The 16033-nt window shown below is 36.4% G+C and overlaps 2 protein-coding genes across 3 annotated transcripts in view; one reads left to right on the top strand and one right to left on the bottom strand.

Annotated features, from left to right (window-relative positions):
- The window catches only part of galr1b (galanin receptor 1b), a 60344-nt gene extending 49129 nt beyond the window's left edge, over positions 1-11215 (top strand). The window contains exon 3 of the mRNA XM_084403893.1: positions 10020-11215. Coding sequence (XP_084260019.1) covers positions 10020-10337 — 318 coding nt within the window. The 3' untranslated portion in view covers positions 10338-11215. The remainder of the gene's footprint in view (positions 1-10019) is intronic.
- An 89-nt stretch (positions 11216-11304) lies between these two features.
- Positions 11305-15701, bottom strand: ddx28 (DEAD (Asp-Glu-Ala-Asp) box polypeptide 28). 2 transcript variants are annotated; one of them, XM_084403892.1, is made up of 2 exons: positions 15580-15701; positions 11305-15454 (listed from the first exon to the last, which is right to left on the bottom strand). In XM_084403892.1, exon 2 carries the CDS (start codon positions 15380-15382, stop codon positions 13814-13816), a length of 1569 nt encoding a protein of 522 aa, XP_084260018.1. In that variant the 5' UTR covers positions 15383-15454; positions 15580-15701; the 3' UTR covers positions 11305-13813. The 2 variants fall into 2 exon arrangements, with proteins under 2 accessions (XP_084260018.1, XP_084260017.1); XM_084403891.1 differs by having other exon boundaries at positions 11305-15652.
- Between the last annotated feature and the right edge of the window lie 332 nt (positions 15702-16033).

The raw sequence follows: 16033 nt of genomic DNA, 5'->3' as shown, positions 1-16033 counted from the left end.
TTGCTTCTCTTTTTGTTCACCTGCGTTGTTGGTGCCAAATATACTTCTTGTAATTGGACTTTTCTTTGTCCTGTGATGCCATCCATTCAGCTTTGAACTTGTTGATTGAATGTAAATCCAAATGTTTTGGCAGGAAAAATAAATTGTCTTGCAGTAAGGTAATGATTGCAGTAAGGCACAAAGAGCCTGTGTTGCAGTGACGTTTATGCTAATATAAATTGTTATGCTTCGAACACATTTCAATCATGGAATTTAAAATTCTGTAAAAAATAAATTGAACTGACAAAATGTTTATTATAATACATGACAAATCATGTATTATCCACTGAATTTGTCAATGTGATTTGTGTTTGTTTTTAACAAACTGTGAGGCCAGTCAAAATAATTTTCTGGTCATTTACAGCCTGTCACAAATGCTGTTGATAAAGATGAACTTGTTTTGAACCTGTAAACTCTGAATTGTGTGTTTTATAAATGCCTACATACAGTAGCATATGAAAATATTCGGAACCCTGGGAGATATATGGTGCTCTAAAATAAACTTCATCTTATCTTATGTCCTATCACTCATTACACGAGCAGCCTATATAAATAACCGCTTACCTCAGTCCAGTAACAATACTTCCAGCATCCCTCTTCCACCCCACATCCTCCTCTATTTATGTTCTCTCTATTATGTATTGAATATTCTTTAGTAATCTCTATTACTAAAGTACTCCAAGTACTCCATTTATCTCTCAAGTCAAGTCTCATGCTCAAGCCCTTACATAATAGATAGCATAGCACTCCAAATATGTTTACCTTTATCTCATTTAAGGATCATGCAAATATGAACTCATAAATTATGGTTTATTGTGTAAGGGCCTGGATACAGGATATAGTTTAAATCTGTGTTAAAAGATGTTGTTTGGCATAAATCTAGCAAAGCACATTACTGTGTGAGCACCCTCCCTACAGTAAAGCATGATGATGGCTGCATTACAGTAGGGACGCTCAGTAATATGCCGGAATGTGCTAGAATCCAATTCAGATTCGCTGTCCTAGTCCAGTGGCAATGTCTCCTCTTGACTATTTTTTGGGCGGCAAAGTGATTAAATTAACATTGATTTCACGGATACTTAGTAATTTCCATTAATGTGATTAATGCACTTACAATTTGCTAAGATAGAATCTGTATGATGTAAATGTGGCCAGTTAAACTTACAAACTAGCAGCTAAAATTGCTATCAAAGGTGGCCGTACAATAAAATAACTGAGTTTGTTTAGCTTTCACTTGACATTGTGTTGTTTTAATACATTTATGATCAGTCCTTGATGATTTAAACACTGTTCACACCATTAATATCACTCAGTCATACCAAGAGATACACCTTTAGATTACTTTGTTTTGAATCTGATTAAAGATTAAGAAAGAGAAGTTGAACAATGTTTTAGAGTGCATAATGTAATAAAGGCAGAAACAAGGGGCACTCGCTAGCAGCCACATCAAAGGGAGACCCATTACATTGGTGTTGCACACCACAGCAAGGATTCCATTTCCTTTGAGATCAATGGATTGATGTTCCTGCCAAAGCAACTGTCTTCTCATTATGTGGCAGATAAGGAGTCAGCATGCTGTAAGGAAAAGGCTTACTTGTAATTGAAGTATAGAGATGTGCGATGCCCCGAGAGGATAAACTGTGTATCAAAACAATATGTATACAATATGGGGGGCGGTTGCAGAGAGCTAAAGCTTTTACATATTTAATGACCACCATGCATTGGGTCATGCTTGCAACAGCGGGTAAAGGTTCAGAGGGAAGTAGTGTCTCTTATTGTGTTCTCATTGTGGATGGCTTTCCATGTCACTATTGGCTGATAACACTGTCGGTGTGATTGATAATAGCCAACTATTTGTCCATAAAATATGTCAAATTGATGGAAATGTATTGTTTAACAAAACAAACAATAAATAACCTTAAGGATTTGTGAGTGAGTTGGTTCTTAGTGAGCACTCAGCTCTGTTAAATTAAAGGTGCACTTCTGCGCCTGTGACCTTCATGGTACCTGCAGTGGTCACAGAGCATTTAGTGACTAATGGTCTGAAATTAAGGTGTCTAATAATAAGTAAACAACAGCCGGTAGAAAGAAATTTAACTAGAATTTAACGGTAGAAAATATGTTTGGAATTCTATCATTTTTTAAAGTATTATTTTGAATCAAGGTTTAAAGATATGATAAACTTGACAAGACTCTTGTGTTGTTAAAAACAGTTCAGATTTAAAAAAATATGTTTTGAGATGCGTGCAGTTTGTTCTGTTCTCCATCTAGCTTTTTAAACACAAGAATGCCTTTCTCGTTCTTCCTCTTACTTTTAGTGCACAGAGCTAAAAGGATCTAATGGTATCAGGGTCATAGCACTAACAAAAGTACATAGCCTACTTCAAAATGCAATTGCATGTTACATTACAGATGTAAATGTACAGGCACTCTACCTGAATGTTGTTCTGTATCCATCTCTTTTAGTTCTAGCATTAAATTTTCAATTTGCCAGTCAGAAGTGGGTAGTGAGTAGGATAGACACTTTTAATCATGGGTAAAACTTCTCAAGTAAAAGTACTTGTAAAAAGAATTACTCAAAAAGAAGCAATATAATAATAGGATATATATATGAAATATAATATATAAATATAATATATATATATATATATATATATATATATAATTGGGATGATTTACTATATGTATTTAAAAAATATTTTATTATGTGCAAACAGATAAATAAACACATACATATAGTAAATCATCCCAATAATTTTATCTTTCAATAATTTAATCCACTGCTCCAGTCACAGAATCAAACATTTTTAATGTTTAGTCTTTCCTTTTTATGTTTATTAGTTTTTTTCTTCAAGAAGGAATGTCTGTATCTCTAGAGTTGGTGTGTATTTGTTGTTATTGGGTGTATGAGGCTCCATGTATAAATCAAACTTAAATAATTAATGCTGCACTTTTCAATGCACTTGAGTAGGCCTTTAATGATTTTTGATACTCACCCTATTTTTCATAAATATAGACAGGGCTCTTGACAGTACATCTGAAAGTAATTGTCCATGTAATTATTACAAACTACCTGAGTTGTTAGCAGTCCTATTCATTATAGTTCACTCTCACACTTTCCAATTCACTTGGTAATTGCCCTTCTGAACTGGAGCATTAAGGTGTTATCAAAGAAATGTCTTACTTTCATGTAAGTGGATTACAAGCCAGTTTATGCAGATAGACTTATTGTCTTATCATTAAGTAGCATATATTTGAAGGTTAACACTCAAATGTGTTGCAGGTGAAGTAGACATGGAAAAGTGATTGTGTAGTTGGGAAGAGAATTATGTGAGAGAGAGCAAAACAGTCTAGCAAGAGAAAGAAAGAAGACCCAGGGAGAGACCAAGGAGAAGAGAACTGAAACATAATTACAGACAGTGGAGGTCACAACAGGTGTCTGGCCACTGACAAACCCTTTCAGCCCATACAGGCTACCTTCACAATTCGTGCTGTATAAACAACTTGTTTTCCTTTGCCCAGGGTTCTGACAGTTGGTTTTGTGGATGGTGGCAGAGGGGAAATAGCAGTAATTATGTTTGAATCAGTCTGAGAGCTGTTATGAGCCACTCATTATTTTCTGCTGTTCATTCACACCATTAAAAATGTACAAATTCACACATAATGTTATTTTTTACCTGCTGTTTGAGAAACAGTGGACAGAGCTAGGTCAGTCATAAAATGTAAGAAAGAAAAATTCCCCTCAGTGTGTGTTTAAATTTTGCTCATTGTTTGATGTGTGGACAAAGATATTTAGACCTTCCCATTATGCTCTTCCTTCTGCTATCACAAAAATGAAGCATGTTTGTTATATTTTTGAAGATGTTTCAGTGCCCACAGCTTCTGTTTCATCTGTGCCATTATGGTTGCTATGCATGTCAATGAGAAAGTTTTAATATCTGAAAATAAGACATGGTTGCAGGTTTGCAGTGTTGTGCATCTCTACAATGTTAAAGTACTGGTTGTTTTGTTTTGTTTTGTTTTGTTTTGTTTTGTTTTGTTTTGTTTTGTTTTGTTTTGTTTTGTTTTGTTTTGTTTTACTGTGAGTGATCCATTTCTCTGGCTGTGTCTCATTTTGAAGGCTGCATCCTCCGGAGGTTCGCATTTGTCGGCCGCATACTTTATTGAGGCTGCCTCACTTCAGAAAAGTAACCATTACATTCCAAAATAAGAAAGAAATTACAATAATTTACACCACACAAGGAATAACGGTCAATTTTATAATGGTTACTTTTTTTAAATGAAACATCCTCAATGATATGCGGTGGACAAATGTGACCTTCAGAGGGTGCAGCCTCCGAAATAAGACAGCATGTATGATCACCGTTTTATTCACCATACTGTATTTGACAACATTTCCTTTTAGAGACACCGGACTGTAAAACATTGAATGCTTCATTTCTAATTTCAACTCTATACAGTTTCTTATATGTACTGTCATGTCAAACAAGTTGTATGGAGCATTTTGTCATTCTTAAATCAGAATACAAAATATCCAATAGACACCCATAAATAATTTTGATTTGCAAGTAATATTGGATATTGGATGTGTCCTATGCTATTTAACATAGTTAACCTGAAATTAAAATTGACCATATTTCTTTCTTAAAGGAAAAATGTCATCATTTACAAACCGTCATGTCACTCCAAACCTATATGACTTACTTTCTCTAAGGAACACTAAAGAAGTTATTTTGTCCAATGAAACAACAGTTTCACCTTTTTAATTCACTGACTTCCATTGTATGGACAAAAACACTGAAATGTCTTTTGTTTTCTACAGAAGAAAGCCATACAGGTCTAGAACGACATGAGGATGAGTAAATGTGTCCGGGTTCTGTCACTCCAGTTGGTCTTATTATTAGTTTGTTATTATTAGTCAGAATCCATTCAAATTCTGAATGGATTATATTTATACTATACACAGTATATCGCCTAGAAAGCAAGCTAAAAGCGCTCCCCTTATAATCACTAAAAAGCTCTCATATGATTCATCTCAATTCATCGCAATCTCACAAAGTTCCGCTATAATCAATGAATCTGACTGCACAATGATTCTCTTATTTAGCCTATGTAATTTCTAAAGTTTGTTTGCTATAAGTTAACTTATAATGAGAGTATTTGCGAGCGTGTGGAAATCCATTCTGTACTGGACAAAAAGTTTGAGTTTTGAGTTTGAGAGGTGAGTGGATTCTAATTTAAACACGTCTGTTTGGCAGTTTGCTCTCAAGAAATCATCAGATATGTTTGTGATTGGCTGCATTGGTCAATGCGGAAAAAAAACACTTTGTAAATAAATACCTTTGACACTCTCAAGAAAACACCAAATCTGTTTCGCCAATATGCTGTTATTACTGAGAAAACTGATCCTAGACCAGCGGTTATAGACGTTATTCAGAGCAGGGCCATGACAGGTATGAAAGTGAGGCTGTGAGAGATTTTCAATGGTTTTAAAAACCTGTTTAAAGCTCCTAGATCAATTTTCCACAGCTCATGTTGTCTAGAGTTTATTATCTACAGAAATTTCTTAGAAAGATATTTTTGCATAAAAGGTTTAAAAATAAACACAATAAATAACAGTACAACCCACTGAAGAGATCCATGTCCATCCCTCACAGTCTCACTTTTATTCCCATTAAAAATCAAAGATACCGCTATTCAGTGGTGAACACCTCAGAAATAAAATGGATTGTGAATAATGAGCATTGAACGGAGAGATTAAAGTAAGATGAAATGACCGCCAAAGGAGAAAAGAAACAACTGGTTTCTCGCTTGTTTATTTACATTAGTCTGATCCTGTCCTGTAAAATCTCCAGCTGTGTTTCCGAAGTAAACCATGTCTGTCCGCAGTGATACTGAAGTCGAGCAAGGAGTTGCTATTTTGTTGTTTATGGTGTGGTGTATTTGCTCCGCTAAACAGTTATACATTTATCTTGTTACCTGATGTTCTTAGTAAATAGGAAATTCCAGGTAGGTACTGTATAGGGAAAGATGTGATGAAGAAGCATGGCTTTCAAACATCATTAGTTCAATGGCACCTCTTTGGAAATGTTTATCTCCTTATCTGCTTAAATATGCTCACCAGTTAGTTAAATCTGCCAGTCACTCTTCATTATTGACAGGAGTTCATCAGAACTGTTGCTTTGTGTCTAACATTGCTCAATAATAATCAATCAATCAGTCTGACAATGATATTGATTTACTAGAATTGATACTGGTAATACCAAACTCTGCTACTTCTCTTTGCTTCGTAGACAGAGTCTGGAAGGGCATAATTGAAAAGCGTTTTCTTTCTTTTCTCAAAGTTTAAAATCATTGGTTACCCGTAAGCCAATCACATAACGTTTGGTTATGACGTGTGTTATGCGCCGGCTCAGCCGCATCGAACTTCCACTGTAAACACATGTATGATGCGAAACCAAAACCATCGAGCGAAATACCGGAGTGAACATGGCTGTGAACAACTTTTGCAGATTATGTGAAGTAAATCTACGCTGCGCATCCACGGTACAATCAGCGTCTACGTCACGGCTCTCAGCCCGCCCTCTGTTCGTTGATTGGCCGGCTGTTTTGAGGCCGGAGGAAAACTGGGAGATAGGTCGCTATCTCAGACTGAGTACAGAAGCAAACTGAAATTGAGCGGAAGTACGAAGTCTGACGTAGTCAAGCTAACCGATACCACTTTTTCCAGAACAAGGCCAATACCGATACTTTCAATGTGGGTACTTGCTGATACCTCTACGTGTATTTTCATTGCATTTGTAATTTTTAAATAAGCTATATTACGTAGAGAATCCAAAAGATTATGAATAATTTTCATTGATTTAATTTGTTTAGCAACTTTATATTTCCTTCAATTATTTCCATACTTATATTTGGATGTTAAAATGTATTGTACAGGCCTCTGTTACTTTCGCTGTTCATTCTATTAGAGGGCTGCATTGGGATTGGGGTCATGCGGAACCCAACGTAAATCTCGTGGGAGCGGACGGTTTTACCTTTGCTGGGGGTGAGTGGGCGGTCAAAAAATACAGCGGGGGTCCAGCAATCCCATGTTTTGCCATGCAATAAGAAAGGAGTCAACAAATGAAGTTCACCGCAGTCGATCAGTAATATGCTCCATAACAGGCTATAGGCCAAGTGATTCATTATTTAATTCATTCGTTAAGCTACATTTAATGTTTTTTTTGTATTATTTCTTTTCTTTTTGCTGTTATTTAGTTAGGCTATAAACACCTATGATATCTGAGGTTTTTATTTCTTATTTTATTTATTTGTTTTATAATAATTCAGTTAAATATTGTGCCTTTTTAGGTTCCCAAATTTTATCTGTGATGTTTAGGTGTGTGTGTGTGTGTGTGTGTGCTGTTACGCATATGTTTAAATAAGTTTAGGCTCCACTATAGTTGTGACGTTTTGTTTTAACAGTTGAGAGTTTTATAAGGCCAATAAAAAGCTGACTTCGGTTTGTCATTTGTGGTGCTAGCATTGTTTTATCTTATGGTCAGTTTATTTAAACAATGTTTTATCTCTGTTATTCTGAATGTTTTGCATAGCCCTAATGTTTTTGTAATGTTTCGTAATTTTTTCCACAATTTACATTCTATTCCTTCCTCATATTTTATCTTTCATTTAATAGCACAGCACAAATTTAGAACTGCTTCAGCAGGGCTCAACGCTATGATACCAGTATTTTAGATACCAATGAAATATCACAATTCTCTATTACATTTTTGATACTACAGCAAAACTACTAGCCTAATTAATGTAAATTTAAAAGTAATCAAATGTAAAATAACACTGGACTGTCTTCGCTGTATAAATGAAATATAGATGAATATTTATTACATTTATTGAGTAATTAATTGAAGAGCAGTGTGTCATTTATTTGTCCTTTGTTGTTTAAATAACATAAAAAACACAGCAGCAGGTTTATTAAGCTGCTGTCCCTTTATGACCGATTGCACGGATCCAATAGGCTATACTGTTACACATGCATTTTATTTCTCAACTGTTTGCGTTCACATAGACATAGTCTATACTAGGCTATACTGTTACACATAGTATTTATGCCCATCTCTGCATAGGCCTACACATGCGTTTTAGTTTTAATCCAAATGATGCATGTGCTGCGTGAGCGATCAGCAATTAAGAACATGCAACAGAAGTGCGCTCTCTCTCTCTTTACCGTTAGTTAACATTAGTTATGTGCCTTCTTTTACCTTCCAACCGAACTACAAACTTTCCAGCGATGTCTGTGAAAAAGGGATGTGCGCTTGATAAGCTTGTGCGTCTGTGCTGCTGTGTTCTCAATCCACTTTACATAGGCTGTATAGATGTAAATATTTAATTTGCTAAACATTCTATTAATTCGATACATTTACTTCATAGTATAATGATTTAGTCCACTGGAGGCAAGTTGAAGTGAGATACAATTGCAATTTATTAACAAAATGTGATCAAACATAAAACAAAAGGCATGAAACTGGAAACTCAAAACAAGAACATCGACAGGAAATATTCAATACTCAACAAAAACACAGGGCAAACATGAGGGCTTAAATACACAGACTAATTACAAGACAATGAACACCTGTGAACAATGATCAGACGATTAACCAATGACAAGACACATGGCAGGATCACATGACAAGACACATAAACATGACAATGACAAGAACAAGAAACAAAACCCAAAACGTGACAAATAGACATCCTTCTCTGATATACTGTATCCATTCTGCTTTCTTCTTGCTCTGTTGTAAGTGTTTCTCTGTCACAAGCACTGTATTGGTATCGGTAACTGCGTGGTATCGGTTGTTGGTATCAGAGCATTTTAATGAGTACAAGTACACAAGCACAGTATTGGCCCGATACCAATATCAAATATCCAGATCTTTTTTAAGTACTTTGTGTATTTGTTTCATTTTGATGTTCTACCACTGGAAGTATGTCTGGAATATTTCAAAATCTGCCAAATATACTGGATATAATCTATATTGGCATATGTTTATCCTATCTTTGATAATGTTGCTTTACTCAGAATTATTCTAGGCAGATGCTCTCCACATGGCCAGTGCCAACTATAGACTGGTCTTATCTCTGCTAATGAGTTCATGGAGGAAGGTTGAATATCTGCTTTCCTGGTGTGGCAAAAACAACCAGCTGTACAAAGTTGTGGAAGTGAATATAAAAAGAACATTTTGAAAATTGGCGTCCCTTCCAGCCTCTCTTCCAGCATCATTCTTATTGCCAGGCACCATTTATTGTATAGATTTTGAACAGAGCGACTACATAACATCCATTAGAGAATGCATCTCTTGCCGCTACACATTACTGCTAATTTTAGTTTCATAATTGAGTTCATTCTGCTCTCATCAATCATCTTTTGGTGTGGAGCCTCATCTGCCCACTCAAAGGATGCGTTTCTTCATCTTTTGCAGGATGAGGTACGCATTATCAAGCCTATACAAAAGGTTCACTGGGTGTCATCTTCTTTGTAAGAACAGTTTGACTCCAGGTTGAGAAACAAGGAAGAATATGCCACACTCTTCCCATTCGGCCTCCACTTTCAATTCAGTGAAAATCAAACCCATGCCACCTGCTACCACAGTCTTGCACTATTGCCTTTCTTCAATGTCCTGTCCAGCCTTTGATTCCCAGCCCACATACTGTACACAGATGCTTGTCTCAGTTACGGTTACAGCAGAGTCTGAATCATACGTTTATCATTGAGTTGAGTTGAGTTGAGCCTCAATAATTCTGTCATCTATTAAAAAAGGCCAGCACCTTTTACAGACTCACTTTCACTAGTGCTAACACCTTAAAAAAACTCTGTCAATTATTTAAAGAAAGTTTGTTTCTGTATACCTGCGGAAAAATCAGGTCATCTGAGGTATGATTAACCAACCAATTTTTCTCTCTCTTTCTGTGTTCCCTAGACGGCTCAGACGGTGTTGTTGGTTGTCGCTGCGTTCCTCATCTGCTGGATGCCGCACCACATTATTGCTATGTGGGTGGAGTTCGGCCAGTTTCCCTTGAATGATGCTTCTTTTGCGTTTCGCATCATCTCACACTGCCTGGCCTATGGAAACTCCTGTGTCAACCCCATTCTTTACGCTTTCCTCTCAGAAAACTTCAGAAAAGCCTGCAAGCAGGTCTTCACTTGCCATTTTTTTTACTCCCCTCCGCCTGTGGAAAAAGTGGTGCGCATTCGCATGGAGAACTTCTCCATGACACATTCCACTACTAACTTGTGACTCAAATTCTTTTAGAGATATCAGCACTGTTTAAAAAAATGGGCAAACATTTGTGTTGTTGTTTCTGGATCATAGCCTAGTGTATGGATCACATTCAAGAAGGTTTGACTAACATGGACAGTAAAAAAGAAAAAGCTACCTTGAGAAGTAAAAATCCTATAATATCTCAAACCATGTATATCAAAGGCATTTGCTTAGGAAAAAAGTGTGAACTATTTAAGTGTAAATAGTCTTTGTCATTGAAATGTTGTTTTATTACATTTTGTATGTTCATTGTTTAATGTGTATTTAATGTTATTGAAAATAACTCAAACATATGTAGATATTCATTTAAAAATAGAATGATAGTTTTTGAATATGTTTGAAAGATCCATTTTAAAGGAAGTGATTCTTTTGAATGTGTGAAAAGTGATTCTAAAAGAAGTGATTCGTAAAAGGCTGTGTTTGTGAATGAACTGTGCTGTCTGAACTCCTTTTTAGTGTTTATGTTGTATTCAACAAACACTTTCAGTCTCAGTATAAACATGCCATAAACCTCAATATTTACTTGTATGCTGTAATTATATATTTGGTGACGTTTGTTTCAGTGTATTATGTCCAGTCTTCTGGTTATATATCCATTATAAAAAGAAAATATTATTGAAGGTTTCCCCCTTAAGAATTCAAATAAAAAAATATCTAATTCAATGAAAAATAAAATGTATGTTTAGGTTTTCTGGTCCTTTAAGAGTAAGTTAGAGTGGGTTCTTGTTTAAAAAGGATGTCTATCTGTATCCTAATGCTTATGGTTAACTGTTTGACATAAACTGGTGATTGTCCTAAACAAAAGACCAGTGGAAACTTTTGTGTGTGTGTGTGTGTGTGTGTGTGTGCATTTCTTACCAGTCTATTACTCACGGCTCTCTGTGAGATATCAGGACAAAACCTCTTATAAACACTTAAAAAAAAAAAAATTTGAATCAGGAACGAGTCAAGAGTGTCTCAAAACTTAGGAACTTCCCTGATGACGAAAAAAGAATGGCACATTTTCCAACAGGTCAGGTTCCTGTCTGGTGAATATGATTGCATAAAATGCTACCATCACTCATGCCTTTAATCCTTGTGGAATGCATCTCCATTACAATGCAGCTCTCTCTATAATGTGATATAATAGTACTACACAGTGCTGTAGGTAACCCTAAAAATTACTTTTCTTTTCTTTTTTTTGCAAAGATCACATAACTTTGGAATGACTGTCAAAGTACAGACTGGTAACTTTCTGTTATTTTCTTTCTTTATAAGTATATGTATATTTGAATACATTTATAAACAGTGCTGCATTTCACATAGTATCAGCACTATAGTCTGGCAGTGCACCATGATAAAAAATGTTTTACACTGGGAGAACTCCCAGGTGAGTCGTCAGGGAAAATATCCAGAATCTGGTGATGTTAAATCATGCTCAGACAAATCATTAATAACAAAGTTAACCCTTTCAGACATTGTCAGTGTCAAAGCACATCACTTTTCTCAGTTTTTTTATTTTTTTTAATCATAATTAGATTAGATGCTGGTAAATTAATATTTGAGTGCTGTATCACTATCACACAGTGACCATTATTTCATTAGTAAATCCATACTTTTGTCCAGTCACTAAAATTGAGTCAAATTATTTTTAGACAAAAGTTATCAAATATCTTAGCATTGCTAGCAACCTGAATTTACAATGCCATCTATATGAAGTTTTCTTGAAATAAACTTGAATCAACAAATATAAATTTCTAATTATTATTTATTAATTATTATTATTTATTTATTTTCTTAATTTTAATTTGTAATTTTTTTGTGCCTGGAACATAATTTGGGTCATTAACAGTTATAGATATGCAACCTCATTCTCTATACATTTTACACCAAATATCTCTAATGTGAAAAAAAGCAGACAAAGATCCACATATAGCCTAAACATCCTTTTTTTTTTTTTTTTTTTTTACACTTTCAATAACATTATCTCCTTCTGCATTTCTGATGAACCAAATGAACCTTTAAATGGAGTGTACAATTAAACCCAAAAGTATTTGTTGCATTTCAAAGCCAAAATGTTGCTGTACTCTACAATCAATAACATTATGCATCTTATGAGTATTTTCATGAGTGTTTGTCTGTCATTATAACATTAAAGCATGAATCTCACAAAATGGACTTGAAAAAACAAGAACGTGTACATTTACTTCATAAGAGAGTAGTTCTGCTTGGCCAGGTTGCTTTTTCTTCACAGCTCCCTGTTTACGTCTTCTCTAATCAATGTTATGAGAGACCCTCTTCTCAATAACACTGCAGCAAAGTTCAAATTTATCTCATGGCAACCCTCCTGTTGTGCCGTGATAAACAGTTGTGAAGTAGTGAAGCATGAAGCCTCACTTTCAGACCTCTATATCACATTCATTCCCATTAGGCAAAAGATGCAGCATTAGCAGCACTGAAATAACAATGCAAATAAAACAACATCACATCAACCAATAAAACAGGAAAACTGACAACCTTGCTATTTAAATGTGTTTTTGTCTTAGCACCACTTACAGCTTTCTTAAATTAGCCTGTTTGTTGTACAATTTATTGTTCAGTGTCAAATACCTCACATAACAGTGAGAGGTCACTGCAAACATTTTCAAATGAAAAACAACATTCAGTCTAAATGTAAACAAGCTTTAGGCCAAAATGTTCGTAAATGTTTAGTGCTATTCTGAAGTGAGCATCTGATGGACACTACTATCCCATGAGGCCACGGGATAGGAATTACAGTGAATAGCATCATGAATAGCAGTGAAGCGAGTCAAGCGATGCAACTGGCACTGTTGGTCACATGATAATAACAACATGACAAATGTATTATGTGTGGAATACATTTATACTATACACATTCAAACTTATTTTTTAACATTTCCAAACTGAAGAATAAAGGTGTTCTGTTGTTCTTCCTAGAGTAGGAAATACTTACTAAGATATGCGCTTTCAGACATGATTTAAATGATGACAGAATTTTGATTTTGGGGTGAACTAGCCCTTAAGATGTCTATACAAATGTGTACAGAAGCTTTAGGCCAAAATGTTCTTAAATGTTTAGTAAAGGTTGAAAACAACAAATACACAAAGAACCAAATAATATCAAACCTATATGGTGTTCTTTCTTGGCCAGAACACATAAGAAAATATATTTTGGGGGTTAAATAAATAAATAACTTTTTTTTCTTTTCTTTTTTTTTTTTATCATTTGTGTACAAAAGTAAATCATAGAGGTTTAGAATGATGTGATAAATGATTACAGAATTTTCTTTTTTGGGTGAACTATCCCATTAAGATGTCTAATACAAATGTGAACAGAAGCTTTAGGACAAAACATTATTTTAACATGTTTATTTTAAAGGTTCAAATAACAAATATACAATAAACATTTGACATTTTTAATAAGGCTGATTTGTAGATCATACTTTAACCACCTATTTGTTTTTCTCCATTTCTTTAACATCAGTTTTATTGCTGGGTTTCTGAATTTCTGACTCCATCCCTGGTAAAGATGTTCTCCTCCTGGCTGCTGTCTCTATTCTCTGCACAAGTTCCACATCCCACAGGTGAGTAACGAAGCTCAGCACCTCACCTCCGCCGGAGCCACCTGCTCTACCCACGCGCCCTGCCCGGTGGATGTAATCTGTGTGGGTCTCTGGGAAGTCATAATTGACAATAAGTCCAACCCTCTGTGTGTCCAAACCTCTTGAAGCAATGTCAGTGCATATTAGAACATCAACACTCCCTCTTTGAAAGTTCCTGAAAATTCCCTCTCTCATGGTTGCAGGCATCTCTCCCTGGAGCCTCATATGACGAACACCCATCTCCTCCAGCGAATAGCCCAGCCAGTTGACAGTGGAAGCCGAGTTACAGAACACCAGAACGCCTTTATGCTCCAGTTCAGCCTTCTTCAAAGCTTGATGAAGCTCTAGAATCTTGTCTGCACCTTTGATCCTGAGAAACGTCTGCTTTACATGCGGCATGAGATGATGTAGCATCCGGCTTTTAACGATCACCATGCTGGCCAGGTCAGTCACCATGCTGAGGACCTCTCCTACACCACCCGGAAACGTGGCTCCCACCACAACCAGCTGAGCTTTATGATCAAGCCCAACTGTCTCTGAGAGTCTGGACGCCACCTGGGTGTGCGAAAAAATATCCTCAAGCAAGCCCGCAAAACTGACGTCAAACATAGTATCGGCTTCATCGATGACTAGGAAGTTTAGTTCGCTCAAGCTGATGAATCGCTTCTGGAGAGCCTTTAGCAGAGCGCCAGGTGTGGCCACTAAAACATCCGGCTGACCATGAGTGAACGCCGCTTTGATGTTTCCCACACCTCTCCCACCTCCTGCGACTTTGACCACTATTCCAAACCGTTGGCTGATTGATCGAGCTACAGATGTCACTTGTTCTGCTAGTTCCCGTGATGGAACAACGACCACAGCGCGAATGTTTCTCTCAGAGTCTGTGAATGGCTCCTCCTGCAGCCTGTGGATGATGGGAAGGAGGTAAGCGAGTGTTTTTCCACTTCCTGTCTCTGCAGCGCAGAGAATATTGCATCCTTTTAGTATTTTGGGAATGGTTTGCATCTGCACTGTGGTGGGGTGAATTATATTCTGACTGTGTAAAGTCTCAACCAGTTCTGGACAAATGTGAAAGCAATTAAATGACTTTTTAGTGGTGGAAGCTGTGTCATTACCCTTGTCCTTCTGCTTGAGCATGGATGGTGGAGCACTCTGGATATTATTTATGGAGAAGTAATCCCCTAACGTTTTGTTACTCTTCCATCCCTTTGATGTCAGAACAGGTTGTTCAAATTTTCCAAGTGTATAGCCTACAGACTGGTTTAGCTGCGGGTTCTTGCTCTTTATCAATAGTCTGCCCGGCTTGACTGTTGGCAGCCTGTCAAACTTCTTGCTTTGCATCTGTTTGACGTTCTCTATATGTTCTTGCATTGGTCTCGGGATGCGGATCACAACAGGCTGTGAGCTAGCTGTTGTCATTCTGCGTAGACCCGCACTAATGGACGCGGTCTGTCCCCTGCCAGGCTGCGAACTAGAAGAACAGCGTGTTGCCTGCGAGAGTTTGGAAATTAGAACGGCACAGCGTCTTAACTTCACTGCCTGCATTGTGGATACGAGTACAAACGAAAATGAATACCGTATGTCCTGTTTAATACACAAACGGATAAGAGAAGTACCTTTTAATGTGACAAATGCGGAAAAAAACATTGATCTCACATGCACCCATGCGCTTAGTTTGTCCGGGCACAGGATGATGACGTTTACAAACACAGCGGGCTAATGTCAAAATTAAAGCCCCATTGATCAAATGTGAAATGACCATTGTTGAATTCATAACCGCGTACTAGCCTACTCTTGCTATTTCTGCAATTTATTTACATTTATTTAAACAGACGATTTGATCTAAAGCGACTTTGAGGAATACAGAAAGCGATTTATTTCATTTTCAAACATTGTCTAGAATAGAACATGGACAGGGAGTGATTCAGATTAAGAAATAGTGGAAGCATATAATCTTTAAGAGTGCAAAACTAATGTTCTTTATTCTAGAACATTTATTTGTTTTGTGGAAATATTCGTTAACATATGGCCGGAGATAGGACACGCTCAAGACAGGCGCAAAGATTAAAG

The sequence above is a fragment of the Rutilus rutilus genome (genome assembly GCF_951802725.1).
Source record: "Rutilus rutilus genome assembly, chromosome: 3".
Lineage (NCBI taxonomy): Eukaryota > Metazoa > Chordata > Actinopteri > Cypriniformes > Leuciscidae > Rutilus > Rutilus rutilus.
This window is presented reverse-complemented; position numbering and strand designations above follow the sequence as displayed.